The following is a 19,889-nucleotide window of genomic DNA, read 5'->3' on the forward strand; positions in this document are numbered from 1 at the left end:
CATTCAACAATAAACCAAGCTCCCACACAACTATACCGGCTCTGATTAGAAAATAAAATATCTTTTTTTCAATAAACTAAATTTAAATCAGATATGGATAAATTAATATGAGAAAACTTCTGCAATTTATCTTATATATGTGATTATGTGGGTTTAAGTAGTTAACAAATGACCAAACGACTTGACAGTGAAACATAAAGCATCACCTCACATATTATTGCTGTATCAAGCAAAATCATGCATTCTATAAGGCCACAGAATGTCTTATAAACTCTCTTCTCACTCTAGTGATGATGACTCAAGAAAGCCTTCTAGTTTTTTGTAGATGACTGAAGGGGTACAGAGTCACCTTCGTTTGTGCTGTGGCCATTTTTCCCAAAAAAAATTGATGCATCTAATATCTGTTTCAAACAAATTATAATTTATCACTTAGCACAAAGCGGGCATCACAAACAGAGACCTTATAAGATGCATAAATCCTCAGTAGAAATTTACCTTTTGAATTGTGTTTCTCAAACAAGTCTTGTGTTCGTCTGCTGAAGCATGTATAAAGTCATGAAAGTGATTTCTTAAATTGGACACGAAGCTCCCATTGCCAGACTTCTTTCTTTGGCAGAATGAGAAGACTCTTGAAGCTGATTTGACTGGTTGTTGTTGCTCATGAGTCAGCATGTTGTTGGAATCCATTCTAGCCAGACCTAGCACCATTATGTATATTGCTTTAAAACTGATCTTGAATGGAACTCACTTCCTTTAAATTTCATTCTTGGGAAATTTAACATAACTCAACAGCTAACAAATGCTTGCACTGAAGATTAATTATATAGCTTGACCCTTATGAGCCAATTATAACAAAATTTACTAAAAGTGGTCAAGTTCATTACAATGAACTGAATTCATTCATAGTTGTTAAAGTTTGGAACTAAATTTGTTTGTTTATGTTAGCGTGTGTTTATTGACGCAAGTTTACATCGTTGTGATATGTAACTATTCGCAGAGTTATTACACTAAGCCCTCAAACATCAACCAAATATTCTTAAGAAAAAAAAAAAAACTATTGGAATCGATGGTTGCAAGGAAGCATATAATCAAAAACACAAAAACGTATGCATGGAAAAAAGGAGAAAGAAGAGCAATGGCAACTTACTTTGCGTTTGCGCGAACGAAAGGGAAGAGCAATGAGCGATGGGTTAAACAATAGAAATGGTTTCGAAACGGCGTCATATTCGAGATTTCCGGTGGGTTCTGGTATTACTAAAGCCACACCGCTCACAGCATTTACGCCTCTGCCTTCTGCACCCCCAAAAATTTAAGTTGCACGCAAAAGGATATGTTAAAAGACGAAATTATCCCTGCTTTATAACTCTATTTAAACACTACCTTTCCTTCTCCCTCACTTCTTCTGCATCCCTTGGGTTCTTGAGTGCGAGAGTCCTGCTAGAATTGCAGTGTCTATTGTCGTTGAAGACTATATTGTATCGTCGTCCCTATCAAAGAGGTGGTGAGTGTTTATGTTATTTTTTATTTGTAACTTCATCTGAAATTAAATTTTAGAATTTATAATCTAAAATGTATTTATATATTTTGGAATGTATTTTTAGATATGAAAACATATTTTGGAATGGATAATTCGAAATATATAAATATATTATGGAATGCATTTCTTGATCTCGAAATATATTTTGAAATGTATAATATGAAATATATAAATACGTTATGAATATGTTTATGGGTTAAGAAATATATAATAAAAAATGTATAACATTGTTATTTTTTTTTTTTTACTAATTGTATCATGTGGATTTTATTGTTGACAAAGATATGGTATGAGTCAGAGGTGGATCATAACAAGTGGAAGTTAGATAGAAATCGACGATGTCAATCCATAAAAGGGATATGAAATAAGTTGTTGTCATTGATGCATATGTGTTGCGAGTAGTTGCTACAAGACATGATGAGTAAGTAAGATTTGTTAGGGGACCTAAAGTTGGTCTCCCATAGATGGAGGTTAAGTAAATCTGGCATCACTCATCCCAAATTAAGGTCGCAGTACTTAAGACCAGATTTTTGGTATTGTGCAACATTAGCTATGACACTGCTAATAAAGGTCTCATTTCAGCCTTTGTGAAAAGGTGGCACCACGACAGTAACTCACACTTAAAATCTTTAATCATAACTTTCTTGGATTGTAATTATGAATAAATTCACTAATATAAATAGGATTATTCTAATTGGATTTATTTAGGTCTTAAATGTTATTATTGTCAATCTTGATTGTTAGTCACACTAGATTATTTAAATCTCCCTTACTATAAACGATCTAGTGGTTACATGGAGCAGACAGTCCAGCAACTCATTTGCTAAGACTTGGCTTAACTGACAAAGTTCCTTAGAAAAATTAAGTTTAATGAAGATGAATGTATAGAAAGAGTCTATTGTAAACATCTTAGACTAGATGATTTGATAAAAGTGTCTGTTGCACTAATACGCAAGTCTGACAGAAGTGTCTACTATTGCGTGTAGGCCTGATAAATCAAAGTCTAAGTTGCTTATCTAAATCAAAACAGGAAACAAAGTTTGAGTAAAATAATAATAGAATAAAATATACCACATCCCAAAGACAAAATTTGAAAGCAGAAAATCTAGAAAGATAAGAAGAAAGAATTTGCAACATAATGGAAACAAAATCCACAAATCTAGAAAGTTGAAAACTAAGAATATGTGAACAAATCTGAACCATAATCTAATTGTGACATCCATGAAGCAAAGAAACTTATAAAAAGATACAAGTTTCGTGGTGAAAGAAAGAAGCTCAACATTGTAAACACGTTCATAAATAGAACATCATAGTTTTCTTAGTTTCTTATTTTCTTCTTTATAATCTGTTTGTTTTTCCTACACCTAGAAGACTAAACTCTTCTGGGTTGATTATCTTGATATTTCGCAATAAATTCTGAGGTTTTGTCAAATTAAAGTTTTATTCTTCAATATTTGTAATAGGATGCACTAGATGATCTGGTCTTTTTGAGTTCTAGTTTATGTTATTGGAATTGTTTCTGAATGTATGTTGATGATTCAATGTTGTTCTCTAATTGGAATTCTTGTTTAGTAAACATTATAACAATCTCTTATTTACTTAACTCAATAAGTAAAAGACTAAAAACCTTATAAGTAGACGCATGAAGACACGTAAGGTACTTAATGAATTAGTGAATGCATGTTTCATTAGTTAGATTCTATTGAACTGGCTCAAACATGTTTGGTAATTCGATCTTTTTTTGGAGATTGAATAAATGATATATATGTCAACTGATGAATAAGTTATTGTTGAATGAACTCGAGACTCAACCTTATTTTTTTATCCTCTTACTCTTATCTTTTAAAAAAACTTTTAAACAAATACAATTCCTTTTTAACTATTCTAAAAACTATTGGAATCAATATTTGAAATCTATCTTACTAAATCTATAATTAAATTTGTTGGATGACGACTTGGGGTTAAATGACCCTAACTATACTTAGAATATTGATTATCCCTTTGCATACAATCCATTAGATAGTTTACTACCTGAACATTTTTATTTGGTTGAAACGACATCAATCAATGAAATGATCGTCACTTTAGATGATGTGTCGATATTGTTGCATCTCAGATGGACATAGTTTTAGTTGAGAGTTTTTGTCATGTATTAAAGTTTTGTATTTTAAAACTAGCAATTATATTGTACAAAAAATTTAATCATTAATATATGAGATATTGTGATGATTTATGATAAATGTGTTATTAGTTTAATTTACGTGAATATTATTAGTATTAAAAAATAATAATTATGTTTAAAATAAAATAAAAAAACTCTTTAAAATTAATTTTGTTTGAATTTAATTGTACAACAAATATAAAAAAAAAGTACAAAGATGATGTATTCTAGAATATATATTTCAAAATAAAAAAATTTATTTTAAATTCTATATTCTGGAATAAAATTTCAAAGAACAAAATTGATTTTTTAAATTATACGAGGGTGTCATTTTAAATTATGGAGTTGCAGAATGAAATGCTTCAACATTCAAGTTCTGGACTGTACAGTCCCTTAATTAACAGCAGCCCAGCCCAAAGCCTACTATATAATATTTGTTATATTTTTCAAAATCTAGTAAAATTTTTTTTTTTAAATATGATACATAGAGTCAGTATAGTCACAGTTAACAGTAAAAACAAGGCTTAAATGTATATTTAAATATATTTTAAATTCATAGATTTCAAACCGGTCTATTTTCTTTAAAAGTTAATTTAGTTCTCAAACTTTGAAAAGTATATGAATTTATTTTTTTTATCAACTTTTTTAACTACAAAAAATGTCATTAAATGTTTCTAAGTATAGAAAAGACTAATTTTATATATTATGTAAATTTAATTTTTCTATCAACTCTGAATATAAAAAAATAGTTACTAAATATCAATTTTAAGTATATAAAAAATTAAAGAACACATTTTTCCAAAGGTGTAGATATGAATTCATTAAGTATAAGGATAAAAATACGTTTAAAGAATGTTGTCAAAACAATACTTTCCCAAAAATTAACCGATCCAGTTTAAAACTTCCAAAAGTGTAAAAACACACTTTCCCTTGTGACCGACTCACTGATGCATTACTATACAAAAAAAAACAATGTAAAGTTTCATCTCTGTATTTTTGGCCCTCAAAAAAGTATCTCTGGTCTACGTAGTAAACTTATTACTGCTTGAGGTAGAGGTGTAAAGTTCTTCAGCAAATCAAGCAAGTGTTACATCAAAACAACATTTTTCAAAAACTAGTTCCTCAACTTCAATAGTTTTCACATAAAAAAGAAACATAGAAAAAACTAACAAGTTCAATCCGCCACCTACGTACTTACAAATGTCCACAGGTGCTCCTTTTGCAAGTGTGTTCTGTTAAATGAACTTAATTTGATTAAAAATACGTCCCTCACAGACTTCTCCAAGTGTTCATAATAAAGTCTTCCCAATCCAGTATCTCGCAGCTTCAAAATCCAATATCAATTTTACAGGCACCAACCCATCACCTCCAAAGAAAAACATCAGTGAGGAGGCAGTGAATCCATAATATCTTCCGAAGAAAAATTATTGGGTTTGAGAATTCTCTTGTAAGTTGGAGAAATTTCACGGAAGATGGCATAAACAAGCATCAGTCAAGCATATAGATTCTGGAGGCAATGTCCTGGACCAGCCAATCAAATCCCTCTAGCAGACCCTCACCAGTGTATGCGCTACAGCCAACTATCTGCCAATGCCGAGATTTATCCATGGCTTCCAAGTTCAGCACCTACATGATTAGTGTATATTAGAAACATTTGTAACGGAAGTTACTTGTTGGTGGATTCGGGATCTTAGGATATGAAAAGTTAAAAAATTTCTCTCTGAAATTTAGTTCCTGTGTTTCCTGAAAATATATAAAAACCAACTTTTGCTAATACTTACATATACTCCAAATAAACCTATTCCTTGACCACTTCAAGTAAACCAGAATCGTCCTAAAATCAGTTTGTTGAATATGCTAGGCTGCTTCTCTAAAGAAATTCAGGAAATTGTACCCAGTTTAAGGAAGAAACACCATATAAAATTAAGCTCACCTTAGCTATTTCTTCAGGTGTAAGGGCACCTTTTATATCCTGTTTATTTGCTAATATCAGTAAAGTTGCTCCAGACAGCCTCTGTTGGATGAAGAAGAAAAGCATTGTCAACACCAATACTCAACAAACACCCACATGAATAAAAAAGGAAAAGGATTAATCATATAATCTTTCCAAATGGTAAACAACAAGCTACAACAACAACAGTTTATTTTCTTGATACAACTATCCTTATCCAACCAGATGAGGTTGACCACATAAATCCGTTTGTTTCAATTAAAGACCATATGTGTCAAAGGCAAGTACTTATGGTGTGGTAAAAGCATTGGATCAAGAGTGAAAATATCAAACATTTACTCAATGCAAAGTATTAACTTTAGACAATATTAGCACAAAGCATCAATAGAAGTATAGAACTTTATGCCAATGAAATAAAAAAGAGAGTCCAAAAGCATGACTGAATAAAATATCTTAAATTATGAACACCATTAACATGTATACAACTTGTTTGTCAATAAGCAAGAAACTTTTGGATTGAACAAACCTCTTCCTTGAGAAGGTTATCCAACTCCAATTTGCAATCATCCAACCTTCTCAGATCTGAACTGTCAACCACCCAAACCAACCCATCTGTTTGCTCAAAGTAATTTCTCCAGTAAGATCTTATTGTTTTCTGCCCCCCAACATCCCATATATTTAGGGTGTACCTGCAAATGTCAATTGAAATCATAAAGTAAAATGAAAGCAAATAATTTGAAGCTATTATAATGCGATTGAGGGGTTAAAAAGTGAAAAATACTTTTGGTAAGTAATGGTTTTGATGTTGAAGCCAAGCGTGGGACTGATGACGCTAGTGTCCTCTCCGTTTATCTTCAAAACGATTGTAGTTTTCCCCGAATTGTCCAATCCGCTGTACAAAAAGTGATTCCAGGTTTGAATCAAAACGATTTATGGGTAAAGAAAACAAACAGAAATTGGAATTGAAGAAACAACTTACACCATCAAAATTCGCATTTCCTTCTCTTTCCGCTTGATTTTTCTGATGATGCTCAGAAGACCCATTTGGCTCCCAAACACTTCCACTCAACTTCGAACCAAAAATGCGTTTCGATCTCCAATTAATTTGAAAAGCTAATAAATATTTCACACTTCAGAGTGCTTTTTCTTTCTTTTTCATTGTGAAAATGATAATGTTTTACGCCAAATTAGAAAAAAAATGGTTTATAAAAAGATACTAAAAAAATTCAAATGTTTTTACTTTTCCTACGCACATTTAATTATAAAAGAAATCATATTAGGAAACTACTTTATCATTAACATAATGTAATATCCCAATATAAAACAATATATAGTATAAGCATTATCTAAAAGGGATTATGAATATATGAAGTCATTAAATCACATGAAAAATTATGCTAAGATAGATAAGATACAAAACACAAAGCCACAAGCTCAAATAAATATATTGGTGTAGAAGTAAATGATAAATAACTTTTTATTTTATAGAAAAAAATACATTGTAAATTTCTAATCAATTAATTTAAAGATATTAGTCATTTTTTTGGTTGGAAGAGGAAATTAGTGATCATTATTTATTTATATAATAAAAGCACCACAATGATGTAATTTATTTTAAAAATTACTGAAACTGGTCATTTAAAAAAGAAACTACGCATTTCGGTAAGTTATATCTAGAAGTACAATTTTACTAAGAAAAAAAAATCAGACTTCCAAATGAATTGTATTATTATTACTAGCAGAAATATAGTCATTCTTGCGCCATTTGTATTTTTTATTTTTATTTTTATTATTTTATATATATATATATATATTAAAAATAACTATAAATTTATAATAATAAAATAACTCAATAATAAATTAAATGTTATCAAATAAATAATTTATTGTTTTTTTCATGAAATTAAAAAAATAAAAAATAAATAAATATTGATATAAGAGTAAAATTGAGAAATAATTCATAAACACAAAAAAAAAAAACAATTAAAAGGAAGCATACCAAAGATAATATAAATAACACATATTCGAAGAATCAGATACCTCATCATATACAATCCTATGAGAACCAAGTACCGAGCGTCTTTGCTGACTTTGAGCGTAAAAATGCCTTCTACAAGTAACAAGTACCCTGAATCTAGATTACAAGCAAACCAGAAGCTAAGACTAAAAAAGAAAAATGAAAAATTTGCAAAGAAATGAACTAAAGGAAAAAAAGATAGAAGAATGATCTTAATAGTTCTCTAGATAGATATACATATTATTAATATTATAAATTTAATAATATTATTAGTATTATATTAATAATATGAATAAAATTAATAATATTAGTAATAATAATTTAATAATACCAAAAGAGAGAAAAAAAAGAGTTCAGAACTTAAAAAATGAGGTACGGCAACATGCCACCGTATTCCAAAAATACATGAAAACAATCGGCTCCAAACATTAATGTACACCAAAGAATCCCTAAAGACGTGTCTAAAATTTCCAGCTCAAAACACCATTGCTACAGTGCAATAATTAATATATCCTGTATGTGTTATGCCATATTATCACTTTTGCTCTACAACATTAATCCTACATTTGACTAATTCCTCCATGCTACTTAATGTTAATTTTCTACCGACAAAATTAGCTAGATACCGAGCAAAATTCTCTCAATATACATATTGATAAGATGACCAAATCAATACTAATTCATGAGCCTTGGGGCTTCAGAAAATATACACTCCTCACAAACCCTTTCCCAATTTCCCCCACTGCTTTTAACACCTTCCAAGAATTATCTTCTTCATCAGCTACTTCCTCGTGCTTCCGCTTCTACAAAGAAAGGAAAAATGGTGATCAGAAGATCTATTAGTTGAGATTTGTAAAGAATCCATAATATACTTCGCAAAAATCCCAGTAATATAAACGCAAATTGTATACCTTGGAAGAATATGATTCCCCCCATGTTAGGCCAATAATATCCCCTCCCAGATAATCATGCCATACTTTGAATGAGGCTGAGAACTCAAGCTGCAAGTGAGAAATGATATGTAACTAATTAGCGAAGAGGATATTGTGCAAAGGTTACCCACATATTCAACATCAAATCACTTCCACTGTACTTGCCTTTAAATCTCTGATAAAGCACTTTGATGGATCAAAATCTACCAGCAACTTATTTTTAAGTTCCTCTGGCCTGCCCTTCAAATCTTTAGGCAACAAAAAGGGTTGAAAACACTTGCTGGCTTGTCCTTCTGCAACATGTATTCCTGCCAGCAAAGCAATTGAGAATACCATTTGATTAATTAAGCATAACTTGTGAAAGGGAAACGAATAATTTATAGATGTACAAGATCAAGCTATCAATAATTACTATTCTTTAACATATTAATTCCTTAGTCTAACGAGTTTGAACCCATGTCACCCTGCATTATAAATGTATGTTTCATACATAGTACAACATTTTATGTGATGTCACCACACTTGACCACACGATAAAAAAACGTTAACTATGAAATAATGTAGTATCTACCTTGCTCCAACTATAACTACCAACCAATTACATAACCCAAACCTCACCATCAAATCATTTAAAAGTAAACTACCAGCTACTAATTGTACCATACCATGATTAACTTCTGAAGGGAAGAGAAGCCTTTGGGGATACGGGAGAGTGTCCTTGTGGAGAATAATTACTGCATCATAATTGTTTAAAGGAGTCCTGAATAGGCACTGCAGCAAGAATGAAAATACTCAAACAATGTCTCCCGAAATATCTCTTCTACAACTAGAAGTTGAAACGAGAAAATAGCTGAAAATTTTAATCTACTCACCTCCCATCTATATGGACCAATCTCCTCTTGAAATGTGAGTTTTGTCAGCAAATTGGCACTGCTTCGAGCATATGCAACTAACCTTTTCAGTTCCTGGTAAAATCACAAATATTGGTACATAGTCACAAGGCAACCACCGTGTCATCATAAATCATAAGTTAACAAACGCTTGAAACAGATGCAACAGAATCCTTGGAGTAAAAACAGTGTTAAAATGCAGACATGAAGGCTAAAACATCAACATATTGGAATACTTATGTATGGAAAACTGAACAACACACTGAGAATTTCCTATATATTCTTGAGAACACTCAACTTTAACCAAACCCCAACTACTGAGAACACTCTTGCATAATTTTTTAGTTAACCCAAGTTATAGTTTTATATTGTAGAGAATATTCCTTGAATTATGTGACAACAAAATGGAGTGAGGAATGAATCAAGAAACTTCATGGCCTCAAGCGTTACTTATCTAATAAAACTCAAGCATTTCCAATTTGAAGAGCAACTAACCATTCCACTAGGTGATAATCCAGTCCAAGCCTCAGATTCTTTATCGTAAACTGTAGCTAAGAACATTGCTGGCCCTACACTTTGTCCACTCTCTCCCTGACTTTTTCTTCTTAGGAAAAAGTTGTCCTGAAAATCCATATTAAATATATTTTCAGAGACCAACATTATCAAGATTTAACTAATCATGTACTACTCAGACACAAAACTTACATTTATTTCTTTCTCGTCACTTTGGCTCAAGTCATTATTTATGTCAACAACCAGCGGAGAGAAAGTCCAATCATAGTGTGAGAGTAGCCGCAGGAACCTGTCAAACAAATCAATAAGCATAAGATGGAATTACAATATATTTTAAAAATACTTCTGAATGACCTAAGCCCTTTGCAGCTTTCTCATATGTGAAAGCCAAGCCCCAAGAATTTGCTAGAAACCCAAAAATAACAAGGGGTAGGAAGGGGCTCAATGTAGAGGATCATGACTAAGGGAGAGAAAAAGTAACAGATGAAGTGGCAGAAATGTGAGAGAATGATGGATACAATATGTCTGTTTGTGGATGAAATGAGCCTGGGACTTCTGCAAGAGACTAGGCTGGAAATTCCAGAGAAAGGTATATTGAATTTCATCATTCTGTGCCGTAATATTTTGGTACCCATTATTTGGACATCCAAACATCATACCCAGTTCTTAAACCCCTATAAGCAAATTGATACAATATCTGCAGTAATATGTTCCAGGATATTCTGCTGAGAATATAGGTTTAAAGCAATGAAGAGTTTACTGACTACAGCTTAGTACTCAGTGTTTTCGGACAAAATAGGAAGGTTTTGATATATCTTCTTAGCCAGGAAGCTAGTCCTTTTAAAGAGAAAAGGATAATGAAAGAAGAAATTCATTAAGGAGAAGAGATTAATATAGTACAGTTTAATGTTAAAGAGATGAGTGCAAGACTTTGAGAGTAAGCGATGCAATGTTGAAGCAAACACTGATTAAGTAGTCATTTCATCCTGTCAAAAGTAATTGGTTAACAATGATTAGGAAACTAACCTCAAAAACCCAGTGATCCGCGAACAGGGAACATCAAATGGCAAAGGATTAAGAAAAAGATATGCAACCAATAGTTCGACAGCCTCTTCTACCATGCAAGCTGAAAATAGATGTGAAGCAGCCCATCGTTTTGCAAGTCTAGACACATAAAAGATCTACATGAGCTTCAGATTATAAATGAAATTTAGCTTGACATGGAAATCTGACAAAATTCACCTAACTACTGGTCCAAATATTGGATAACGACTTTGTAATCCATTGATCATGTTACCATGCTGACTACGGATAAAAAGTTTCTTGTCAACAGAAGGAACTTGCTTAGCCTGATAATCCCCAACTGCATGTTATAATGGTTTGATAAGTTAAATTGAGAAGTGGCATTTCCAATTAAATCATCATAATCATATACAAAGTGGAAGTACGTACTTTCCTTCTTTAGCAAACTAAGACCTCTCTCGTGCAAAATTTTTAGACGAAAAGCATATCCTGACATTAACACATCCACATTATCCTCAGTGGCAGTGCATGTCATCCCCCACGTCTTTTGAAGACTGCCATAATAAGATTATCACATCTTAATAAATATAAAAAAAAGAATAAGATCCTGAAATGAATAAAGGATCTACAGCCTACCTCGATCCAATTTCAAAAAGGAAGCTAGATTTTGTTTTTTCAATTGCAATTTCATCCATTGGCCAGTTCCCAGAACCTTCCAGCTGTAAAGGGCAAAAGAATTAGCTCTTCAATTGTCTCGTAAAAACACCAGGACACTAAGCACAACTGGTGTGTTAAGCCATACCTGAATCATAACTTCCAGTGCTTGAACGCATGATGGAACAAACTTACTCAATCTGAGAGATTCAATTTTTTCATTAGCTAGAAGATGAGGTTCAGGAGGGAAGACCGATGTAAACCTGAAAGCTGTTAAATGACAACAAGTATAGAACATTAGTTGAGCTGAAGCTTAAATGAGATGCAACATTAACTTTAACCTCCTTATACTTTTTTTTCTTTGCAATTTTTTTCAAGGTTTTAATTAACAATAAAAACACACCAACAAGCATTACAGATCACTTCAAAATATGGTACAAGAAATCTATAAGGAGCCTATACATGAATAATTAAAATATTTGTCTAGGAGGGTAAAATACCAGAGTCTAAAGGCTGTACACTGGACACCTTCAAAGGAAGGTCTTCAATAAGACGCAAGCGTTTTGATAAAACATCAAATGCCGCAAGCAAACTACCAGAGTATGATATAGGATCTGTAGGTGAATCATTTCAAAAGCATTGCAGCAGTTAACAAGTAGGCATATGGCATGAGACCGGAAAAGGGAGAATTCAGTCATTACCTCCAGCACCATGAAGCAAAGAGAAATCAAGTTGATCCACAACAACTACAATATTTTCCTTGGATAAAGAAAGATGTCGACTAAGTACATGCTCAGCTATTCTTTTCAAAACAAGATGTCTAGCCCATTGCTCACTTTCCCATACTATAAAATATTTTAGGAGAGAAAACATCACCATGTCAGTAGTTGTCAAGATAATTTATCTCAATTAACATGGAAAGTTGTGATGTGATGCTCATAAAAGATAAAAAATGAATTATAGCAATAGATGCATCACCTGTGCTTTCTGCAATTCTGCCATCTTTAAATCTTCTTAGCTCTGCTTTCTCTCCCCAAAACTTTTGAAATTCAAGAGCCTGCTTCAAATCATGGGTGAACATTGCATTACATTCAGCAACCCAAATGGGAAAGCAAAAAGAAAAGTGGGTATGAGCACAAGAATATATACCTCTTCTTTACTTTCGGCATTTGGGCCAATATCAACCATCCTATATGCTTTCTCCAAAGTACTCACTGAAATTCCTATGAACAAGGGCTTTTTATCAAATACCGACAAGCCCTGAGATTGTGAATTCAGTTAGAAATAGAACACAAGACGCAAAGCTTGAAAGCACATTTTAAATGGGATACTGAAATTCATGCTTAAAATCATACATCGTCCACTCTCCACTGGCATTGTGTATTTCTCCATGTAACTTGAATGACTTTTGCTCTATCATTTAACCCTTTAGATAAAATACCATGTATTTTATCCTCGTATGATCTCCAGCACTCATCATCCAAACAAAATCCCATTGCACATACCTCCTTCTTTCCCTTCAAATTTATTCTACAAGATCAAAACACGTAATAATATAAACTTACAGTTTTTATAACATGAAGCAAGCCATAATTAAATCTATTTAAAGGACATAATATCCCGTCATAAAATAAAGTGTTTGAATAGACAAGCATATATAACTCAGAGAAAAGTAAAGGCAGAGGGGAAAAGGTTAACAAGTCTCCAACGTGTTATAAGGTACCAAGGATAAGCACAAGCATCAAAATAAGTGTCAAAAGGCTTTACACCATTATGATTAATATGTTTTCACATTCCATATCCATGTTTATATGCCAACATTCACTAACATTGACATTTTCAAACACCTTTGAGTCACCAGTGGAAATTAAGATGATACAAAACCTTATAAACAGATTACACTTATAATTGGTTTGATTTGAAGTACCACCATATCTCAGACAACCTTAAATACCCTCTTTAAAATTCTACCAGGCAACTATTGCTCCAATTTAAACCCATTTATAACTCTCAATCCAAATCTCCAGCCTATCCACCTGTATCGGCGGTGTTCATCTGTGAAACCTCAATTAATACTTAGTACAACACATTTGGATATGACAATTTTTGGAAATTAAGGATTTGATACATTTTAGATACGATGATAAAAGAAATATGAAAAATGTGTATATACAAATATTAAAAAATCCAATAATTAAAAACAATCTTGTATCACGATGTAAAATATTTATTATAAATCTAAAATGCAATTTATATGTTCAAAAATACATATTTCTATAAACTTTTTTAACAAAGTGGTTTAGTTTAGACAAACTTAACCCTACAAAACAGACTTGTAAATTGTAAGGTGAGGTGTGGTATAACATGGTGAGTGGCCTTTTAAAAAATCTAGAATAGACTTTGATACCATCTTACAAAGTGTAGACCTAACTTATATTATAATATAATTTATATATTTATTTATTTAATATAAATCTAGCTATATAAACAAAATATCTATCCAATACATTAACCTTTTAATCAACATTTAAAAAACTTTTTTAAAAGACAAAAATAAATCCTATTGATTGAAGGAGTATAAAAACAATAAATAATCATAAAAGCACACGTGGATAGAATATAAAATTATTTCTATGATAAAATTATTAAACAAATAATATTTTTAATTGTGTATTTATTATGTAGTCAGGTTGGGTTAGGATCTCGAGTTTAAAATTCATGAATCCGTTACCCAACACAAAAAATGTACTTGGATTGTGTTGGGCAGGTTCGTGGTTGAGTCCAACCCACAATACCCTACCCATAATACAATCAAAGAAGCAAAGCTGCCAATCACTGTCAATGACAAAGAACTATTAAATAAACATTACCTCATACAGTAATCATATTTAACAGCATCGTCAATCTTGGTCATAAAAACTTCTTCAAATCCACCATCTCTACACTTTTCTAAGCACTTAAGTGTCATAGCAGCCTCATCCTGAAGCTGAATAGGGAAGAATATCCAAAATAAATACATAATCAAATTGAGAACTACAACATTTATAATATTGAAAAAAGAAGTTGGTTTGTGGTTCTTATGTACCCGTGTAAAACCATTCCTAGACATTCGGAAAGCTAGATTGAATCCTCCAGAAGGATGACATATGACAATTGGAAATGACTCTTTAAGTTGAATCTTTTGCTGCAAATAGGAATGGTGAACAAAACATATGACATGAGAAAAGAGAAGTCCAGGAAACAATTTAATCATATAAGCTGTTGTGCGATCCATTCATTAAGGATTAAAACTAGAGCCTAAGCAATTGAAAACACAACAAAGCTTCTTTGCGTCAAAAGCTTTACTTTACATTATCAAACTACGATTTATTTAAAAATTGAAAAAATAAATAATAGCTTTTTGTTCATTTTTTTCAAGTGCTTTAAAAATAATAATTCTTCAAAATTAGGTTTAACAAACACAACCATCAAAACAACAAAACAAAAGAATAAAAAATACATAAAACATGGAATCAAAATGATACATAAAATAGAATTACAAATGTAAAAATAATTAAGGAAAAAAAACAAGCAGAGATCCAGACCTCTTTAGTAATATGGATCTGGCCTTCGTTTGGAAAGTAGAACACTCGGCTCCGCGACTCTGAGGTGGCTGCAAAACCACCATCATTAATAAATAGCTATCTATTGTGCCAATACATATTCAAGCCCCATTCCCAATCTGTGCCAATTTTAGAGTCAGCAGCCAATTGCAAAACGACATTTTTTTCTTATTTATTGGCAATTCCTTTGGATGGAAAAGAAAAGGAATAGGTTTCGAAGACAGAACTCAAACCAAATATACACACCAGAAAAATAAAGATATTGAGAATACATATAAGAGAAGTCAAACAAGTAACAGTAATGTTTTCATAACACTCTAACAAAAGAAAAGATATTTTAGACTCTTAGAAGACTAAACAATGTTTTCCATAGCATTTTATTCAAACATGGATGTGTATCACAAACATAACATATTACACAATACTTAATTTGTGTAAGTACACATGCATTGACAACCGTAATCACCAATATGAATAGCTTAACTCTCATAACAGACCAATCTTAGCCCACTAACATGACCAGGGGTGCTGAAAAAAATGAACTGAAATGTAAGGGAGAGACTATACACATACCAATGAAGTTCAAGGTGACGCGAATTATTTCAGTTGCCTTCATTGAATTGCTAATATGTTGCTTAGAAGCAAGATATGCCAGTATGACAGAAATCAAAAAACCATTCAGGCAATCATGAACATATACTGAACTTCTTTGTCGGGCCCAAACCTATATCAATGAGGACAAGTTGATTCAGCGTTTCGCTGTGCAATTTTTATTCATTGAATCCCACACATAAATACCCAAAAACAATCAAATATCAAACCTTAAGCAGGATTAAAGCCTCTCTTAGTTCCTTCCATCCAACAAAATACTTGTTGATGAAGTCAGTCTCCTCTATAAACATGTCTTCCAGAATACTAGAGTTGTACTTCGGTGTAGCCTGAAGATCAATCCCTTCAAGATATCAACAATCAATCATCAAAACACTGTCAAAAGAAGAAGCAACAATCTCGGAGAAATAGAACAAAGGTATTGTAAAAACAGACCATTACTCAAGTTATGAATGTTGTTGCGCTTCAAGTTCAACTTCGCTATGCTAAATATAGCCTTAGCAGACGGAATAATTCTTACAAAAAAACCAGGAACTTCAACAAGCTTCGCAGCTGCAATTATTTTCATTGTTAGAATAACCAACATTATTTCAGAGGCATTACATTAAATAGCGACTCGGACCCGGAAAGCAAACCTGGGTACACAATGAGCAAGGGCTTTCTGGCTTCATTCTGTATAGTGGACCATTCAACCCTGTCAATAGATGAAGACCTCTCCAAATACTTCTTTATCAAGCACAAATACAGACACCTCTTGGCATAGTATCTGTAATTTAAATAATCCTTCTCATGGAAGCATTCCTAACAAAGTACGAAAACAATTGAAAACAGTTACGAAGGCAGAAACACACGCCTCACATTGATAAATTAAATCAATCATCAATTAATTAATATGTAAATTTCCTTATCACTATTATTTTTTCCAGTGATTGTACCTTTGGTAACCTGATAATTAGATCAGCATTAACTTCAGGCCTCGCAATACTCTGTATGGAGTAACTTCCACCAGTCTTAATAAACTCTGGCTTCTTAAACTTAAACTCGACCTTATCGGCGCCAATGTCCGCAACAAAGCGCGATGCTAAATCCGCAGTTACCTGCGAATTCACGCGCATTCAGAAATACTAGTGTTGAATGCAGCGAAAATCAAAGTAGAGAGAAAGGCGAATAGAATAATGACCCTGAAATCGTTGGGGATTTTGTCAATGGAGGCTTTGATGGCGGAAACGGTGTTGTCAACGAGCTTAGTGAACTGAGGAGTGTAATCTAGGTTGACCTCTTTCAATAGCTCCGACACCTTTAACTCCGTTGATTCCATGGCGATAGCTTCGGCCTCCATCGTCGTGAGTGTGGTGGAGACGCGGCAGAATGACTAATGGGTTTAGGGTTTATGGCAGAATGAGGCCCTTGACTTTGACTCTTACTTTGCGTTTGCGCGAAGTAAAGAGGGAGGGATAAGCGATGGGTGAAACAGTAGAAATGGTTTCGTTTCGGCAAATATCAGGTATTTACTTTTTCTGTTTTCACAAAAATACAAAAGATTAAAAATATATTAATTATCTTCTTGCTCAAATAAATTTTCTTATTATACTTTTTATTCTTTATTCTTTACATAATATTATGTGAGATAATTGATAAAGAAAGATTAAAAATATATTAATTGACAATATTTTTATTACTCAATTATATTATGATATTTTTTTTTCATGCTATTATGCTCAATAAGTGATAAAGAAAGATTAAAAATATTTTAATTGAAAAATTCTTATTGCTGAGTTAGATTGTGATAGTTTTTATTCTTTACATGATATTATGCTGAAATAATTGATTAGAAAATATTAAAACTGATAATATTTTTGTTATTTACTTATGTTTTAATATTTATTATTTTTATATTATATTAGACTGAAATAACTGATAAAGAAAGATTAAGATATATTAATTGATAATATTTTTGTTACCCAATTATGTTATGATATTTTGTATTCTTGATACGATATTATGCTTAAATAACTGATAAAAAATATTAAAAATATTTTGTATTCTTTACATAATATTACACTGAATAAGTGCAATAGGATCCCTAAATCTCCATAAAGAGAGTAAGGCTCCAATAAATTAAGGTAATTCATATATTTTTAATAATATTATACTCAAATATTTTAATACATATTACACTTAAATATTTTATAATTGTTGGAGTATTATTTTCTGAAGGTAGAGTCTATGTAGTCACTTACTTTGTGACTTTCCAACATCAAGATTTACGACTTATAAAAAGATGATCTTAATGTCACATCTGATCATCAAGACTCATCTTGACGAGAACCTTGCATCTTTTTTTTCAAAATTATGAAATTTTGATTTCATATTAATATATAATTTAATTAATTGATACACCCTTTTTGTTCTCTGCTAAAAACATTTTAAATTTAAACGAAAGAATAAAAATTAAACGAAATAATAATGACTGAGTAATTTATAATAATAAACTTAAGAATACATTAACGTTGTCTACATACTTATTTTTTTTAAAATAATTATTATAAATATCAATAGTAACATTTTTAATTAAACAATAATTTCCATATATATATATATATATATATATTTATTGATAAAGATGACAATGTCTGATCTTTCGACCTTCAACTCATCATAGTCTTATTGACCTACGTATGTGGCAGGGGACATGTAAGTAAGATCATGGGTTTGGCCCAATGATTGGTCTTTTGTGGGTTATTTCTCGACCTGTGTATCTAACATTATCATGGAGCACAAGTCAAAAGGATCTCAATCAATTAACCTTAATCATTCAATTAAGACATAATAATGACTAAACGCAGAGATGTTATAACTCGGTCTATATATATATACCAGAGTACACTCTACAAAAATGATCATCTAATACACAACATACAACATAGGGAGTACTTTCAACTCATATTTACACTATACTCATTATATTTTATATTTTTACTAACTTGAGTGATGGAGTATCTTTAATAGGTAGAACCCTTCGGAATTTAACTGATCTCAACTACATGCTCTGGTCAAGAGAGACATCCATCTTGGATAGAACAATTGGGATTTTTTTGTTGTGGTTGGAGATCACATGGTACTCTTTGCTCTGCCGGATTTTGATTCGGAGCTCACCTCCTCCTCAACAACGACAAGAATCTGGAGATGTTTCGGTGTCACGAAATGTTTCACTGAGTCCATAGTGGACCCAAAAATGTTCCTAGCCAAGATATTGAGAAAGTTAAAGCTATCAGCATTCAATCTATCTTACATAAAGATAATGTAGAGTTATATTTAAAAACACCTTAGGAATAAATGGTTTAAAACTTATACTAACCGCATAAAAGTTTATATGATTTTTTTTAAAAGAATAATACTCATTAATTATATCAATCTCGTTATCTTCTCATTATATTAAAATAGCTTAAACATTTAAGATTGATTTTGAATCTCTAATCAACATTTAATATTGATTGAAGAAAGAATAAAAAAAAGAATCCGATAGAAAATGTGGAAAATGGGTAAAGCATGAAAGGCATGAAAAAGTGGGAAAAAAAGAAGAAGATAAAACATGGTTAGAGATTTTTAAGTTTTTGTAATGTTCCAGTTTAGATCATTTTTTTCTATAACATTTTGGGACACACTAGCTCATGTAAATTAATCATGCGTTGTTTTATAAATATAAGTGATAAGATGGACAATGATAAAGAGAAACAATATTTCAAATTGTACCGTTCTGGATTTAGTCAGTCATATTCCGAGCTACTAAGTGATCCAAGGTCAATCTTATAAATGTACAATTAATGTGATTATTGATACTCCTACTTATATATATTTAGATTTTATGAAAGGATACCCTAATATGTCACATTAAATACCAATAAAAGATTCAAGCCCATGAAGGCTTATAAATACATGATCACTCACAGAGAGTACTCTAAACTTGAATTTAGCACTATATTCACTATATACAGAGAAA

The 19,889-nt window shown here is 31.6% G+C and overlaps 2 protein-coding genes and 1 long non-coding RNA gene across 3 annotated transcripts; all 3 read right to left on the reverse strand.

The window, feature by feature from the left end:
- Positions 1-108: 108 nt before the first annotated feature.
- Positions 109-1,288, reverse strand: LOC137810224 (uncharacterized). Its single transcript, XR_011080856.1, has 3 exons — positions 1,148-1,288; positions 496-698; positions 109-401 (listed from the first exon to the last, which is right to left on the reverse strand). It is a non-coding gene; the product is annotated as an uncharacterized LOC137810224 (long non-coding RNA).
- Positions 1,289-4,749: 3,461 nt separating this feature from the next.
- On the reverse strand, positions 4,750-6,816 carry TTN5 (ADP-ribosylation factor family protein). The gene is made up of 5 exons (XM_068611382.2): positions 6,629-6,816; positions 6,431-6,541; positions 6,176-6,338; positions 5,632-5,712; positions 4,750-5,324 (listed from the first exon to the last, which is right to left on the reverse strand). The coding sequence occupies exons 1-5, from the start codon at positions 6,691-6,693 to the stop codon at positions 5,187-5,189; spliced, it is 558 nt and encodes a 185-aa protein (XP_068467483.1). The 5' UTR covers positions 6,694-6,816; the 3' UTR covers positions 4,750-5,186.
- Positions 6,817-8,026: 1,210 nt separating this feature from the next.
- Positions 8,027-17,370, reverse strand: LOC137810226 (nucleolar protein). Its single transcript, XM_068611383.2, has 26 exons — positions 17,070-17,370; positions 16,825-16,986; positions 16,525-16,690; positions 16,325-16,441; positions 16,102-16,232; positions 15,854-16,004; positions 15,263-15,330; positions 14,764-14,862; positions 14,549-14,664; positions 13,034-13,208; positions 12,828-12,938; positions 12,657-12,735; positions 12,380-12,523; positions 12,179-12,292; positions 11,827-11,948; positions 11,661-11,743; positions 11,454-11,578; positions 11,244-11,364; positions 11,028-11,165; positions 10,194-10,290; positions 9,984-10,109; positions 9,471-9,563; positions 9,264-9,369; positions 8,764-8,906; positions 8,578-8,667; positions 8,027-8,469 (listed from the first exon to the last, which is right to left on the reverse strand). Exons 1-26 carry the CDS (start codon positions 17,226-17,228, stop codon positions 8,347-8,349), a joined length of 3,159 nt encoding a protein of 1,052 aa, XP_068467484.1. The 5' UTR covers positions 17,229-17,370; the 3' UTR covers positions 8,027-8,346.
- Positions 17,371-19,889: the final 2,519 nt, after the last annotated feature.

This window comes from Phaseolus vulgaris, chromosome 2, assembly GCF_051622355.1.
Source record: "Phaseolus vulgaris cultivar YP4 chromosome 2, ASM5162235v1, whole genome shotgun sequence".
NCBI classification, from domain to species: Eukaryota; Viridiplantae; Streptophyta; class Magnoliopsida; order Fabales; family Fabaceae; genus Phaseolus; species Phaseolus vulgaris.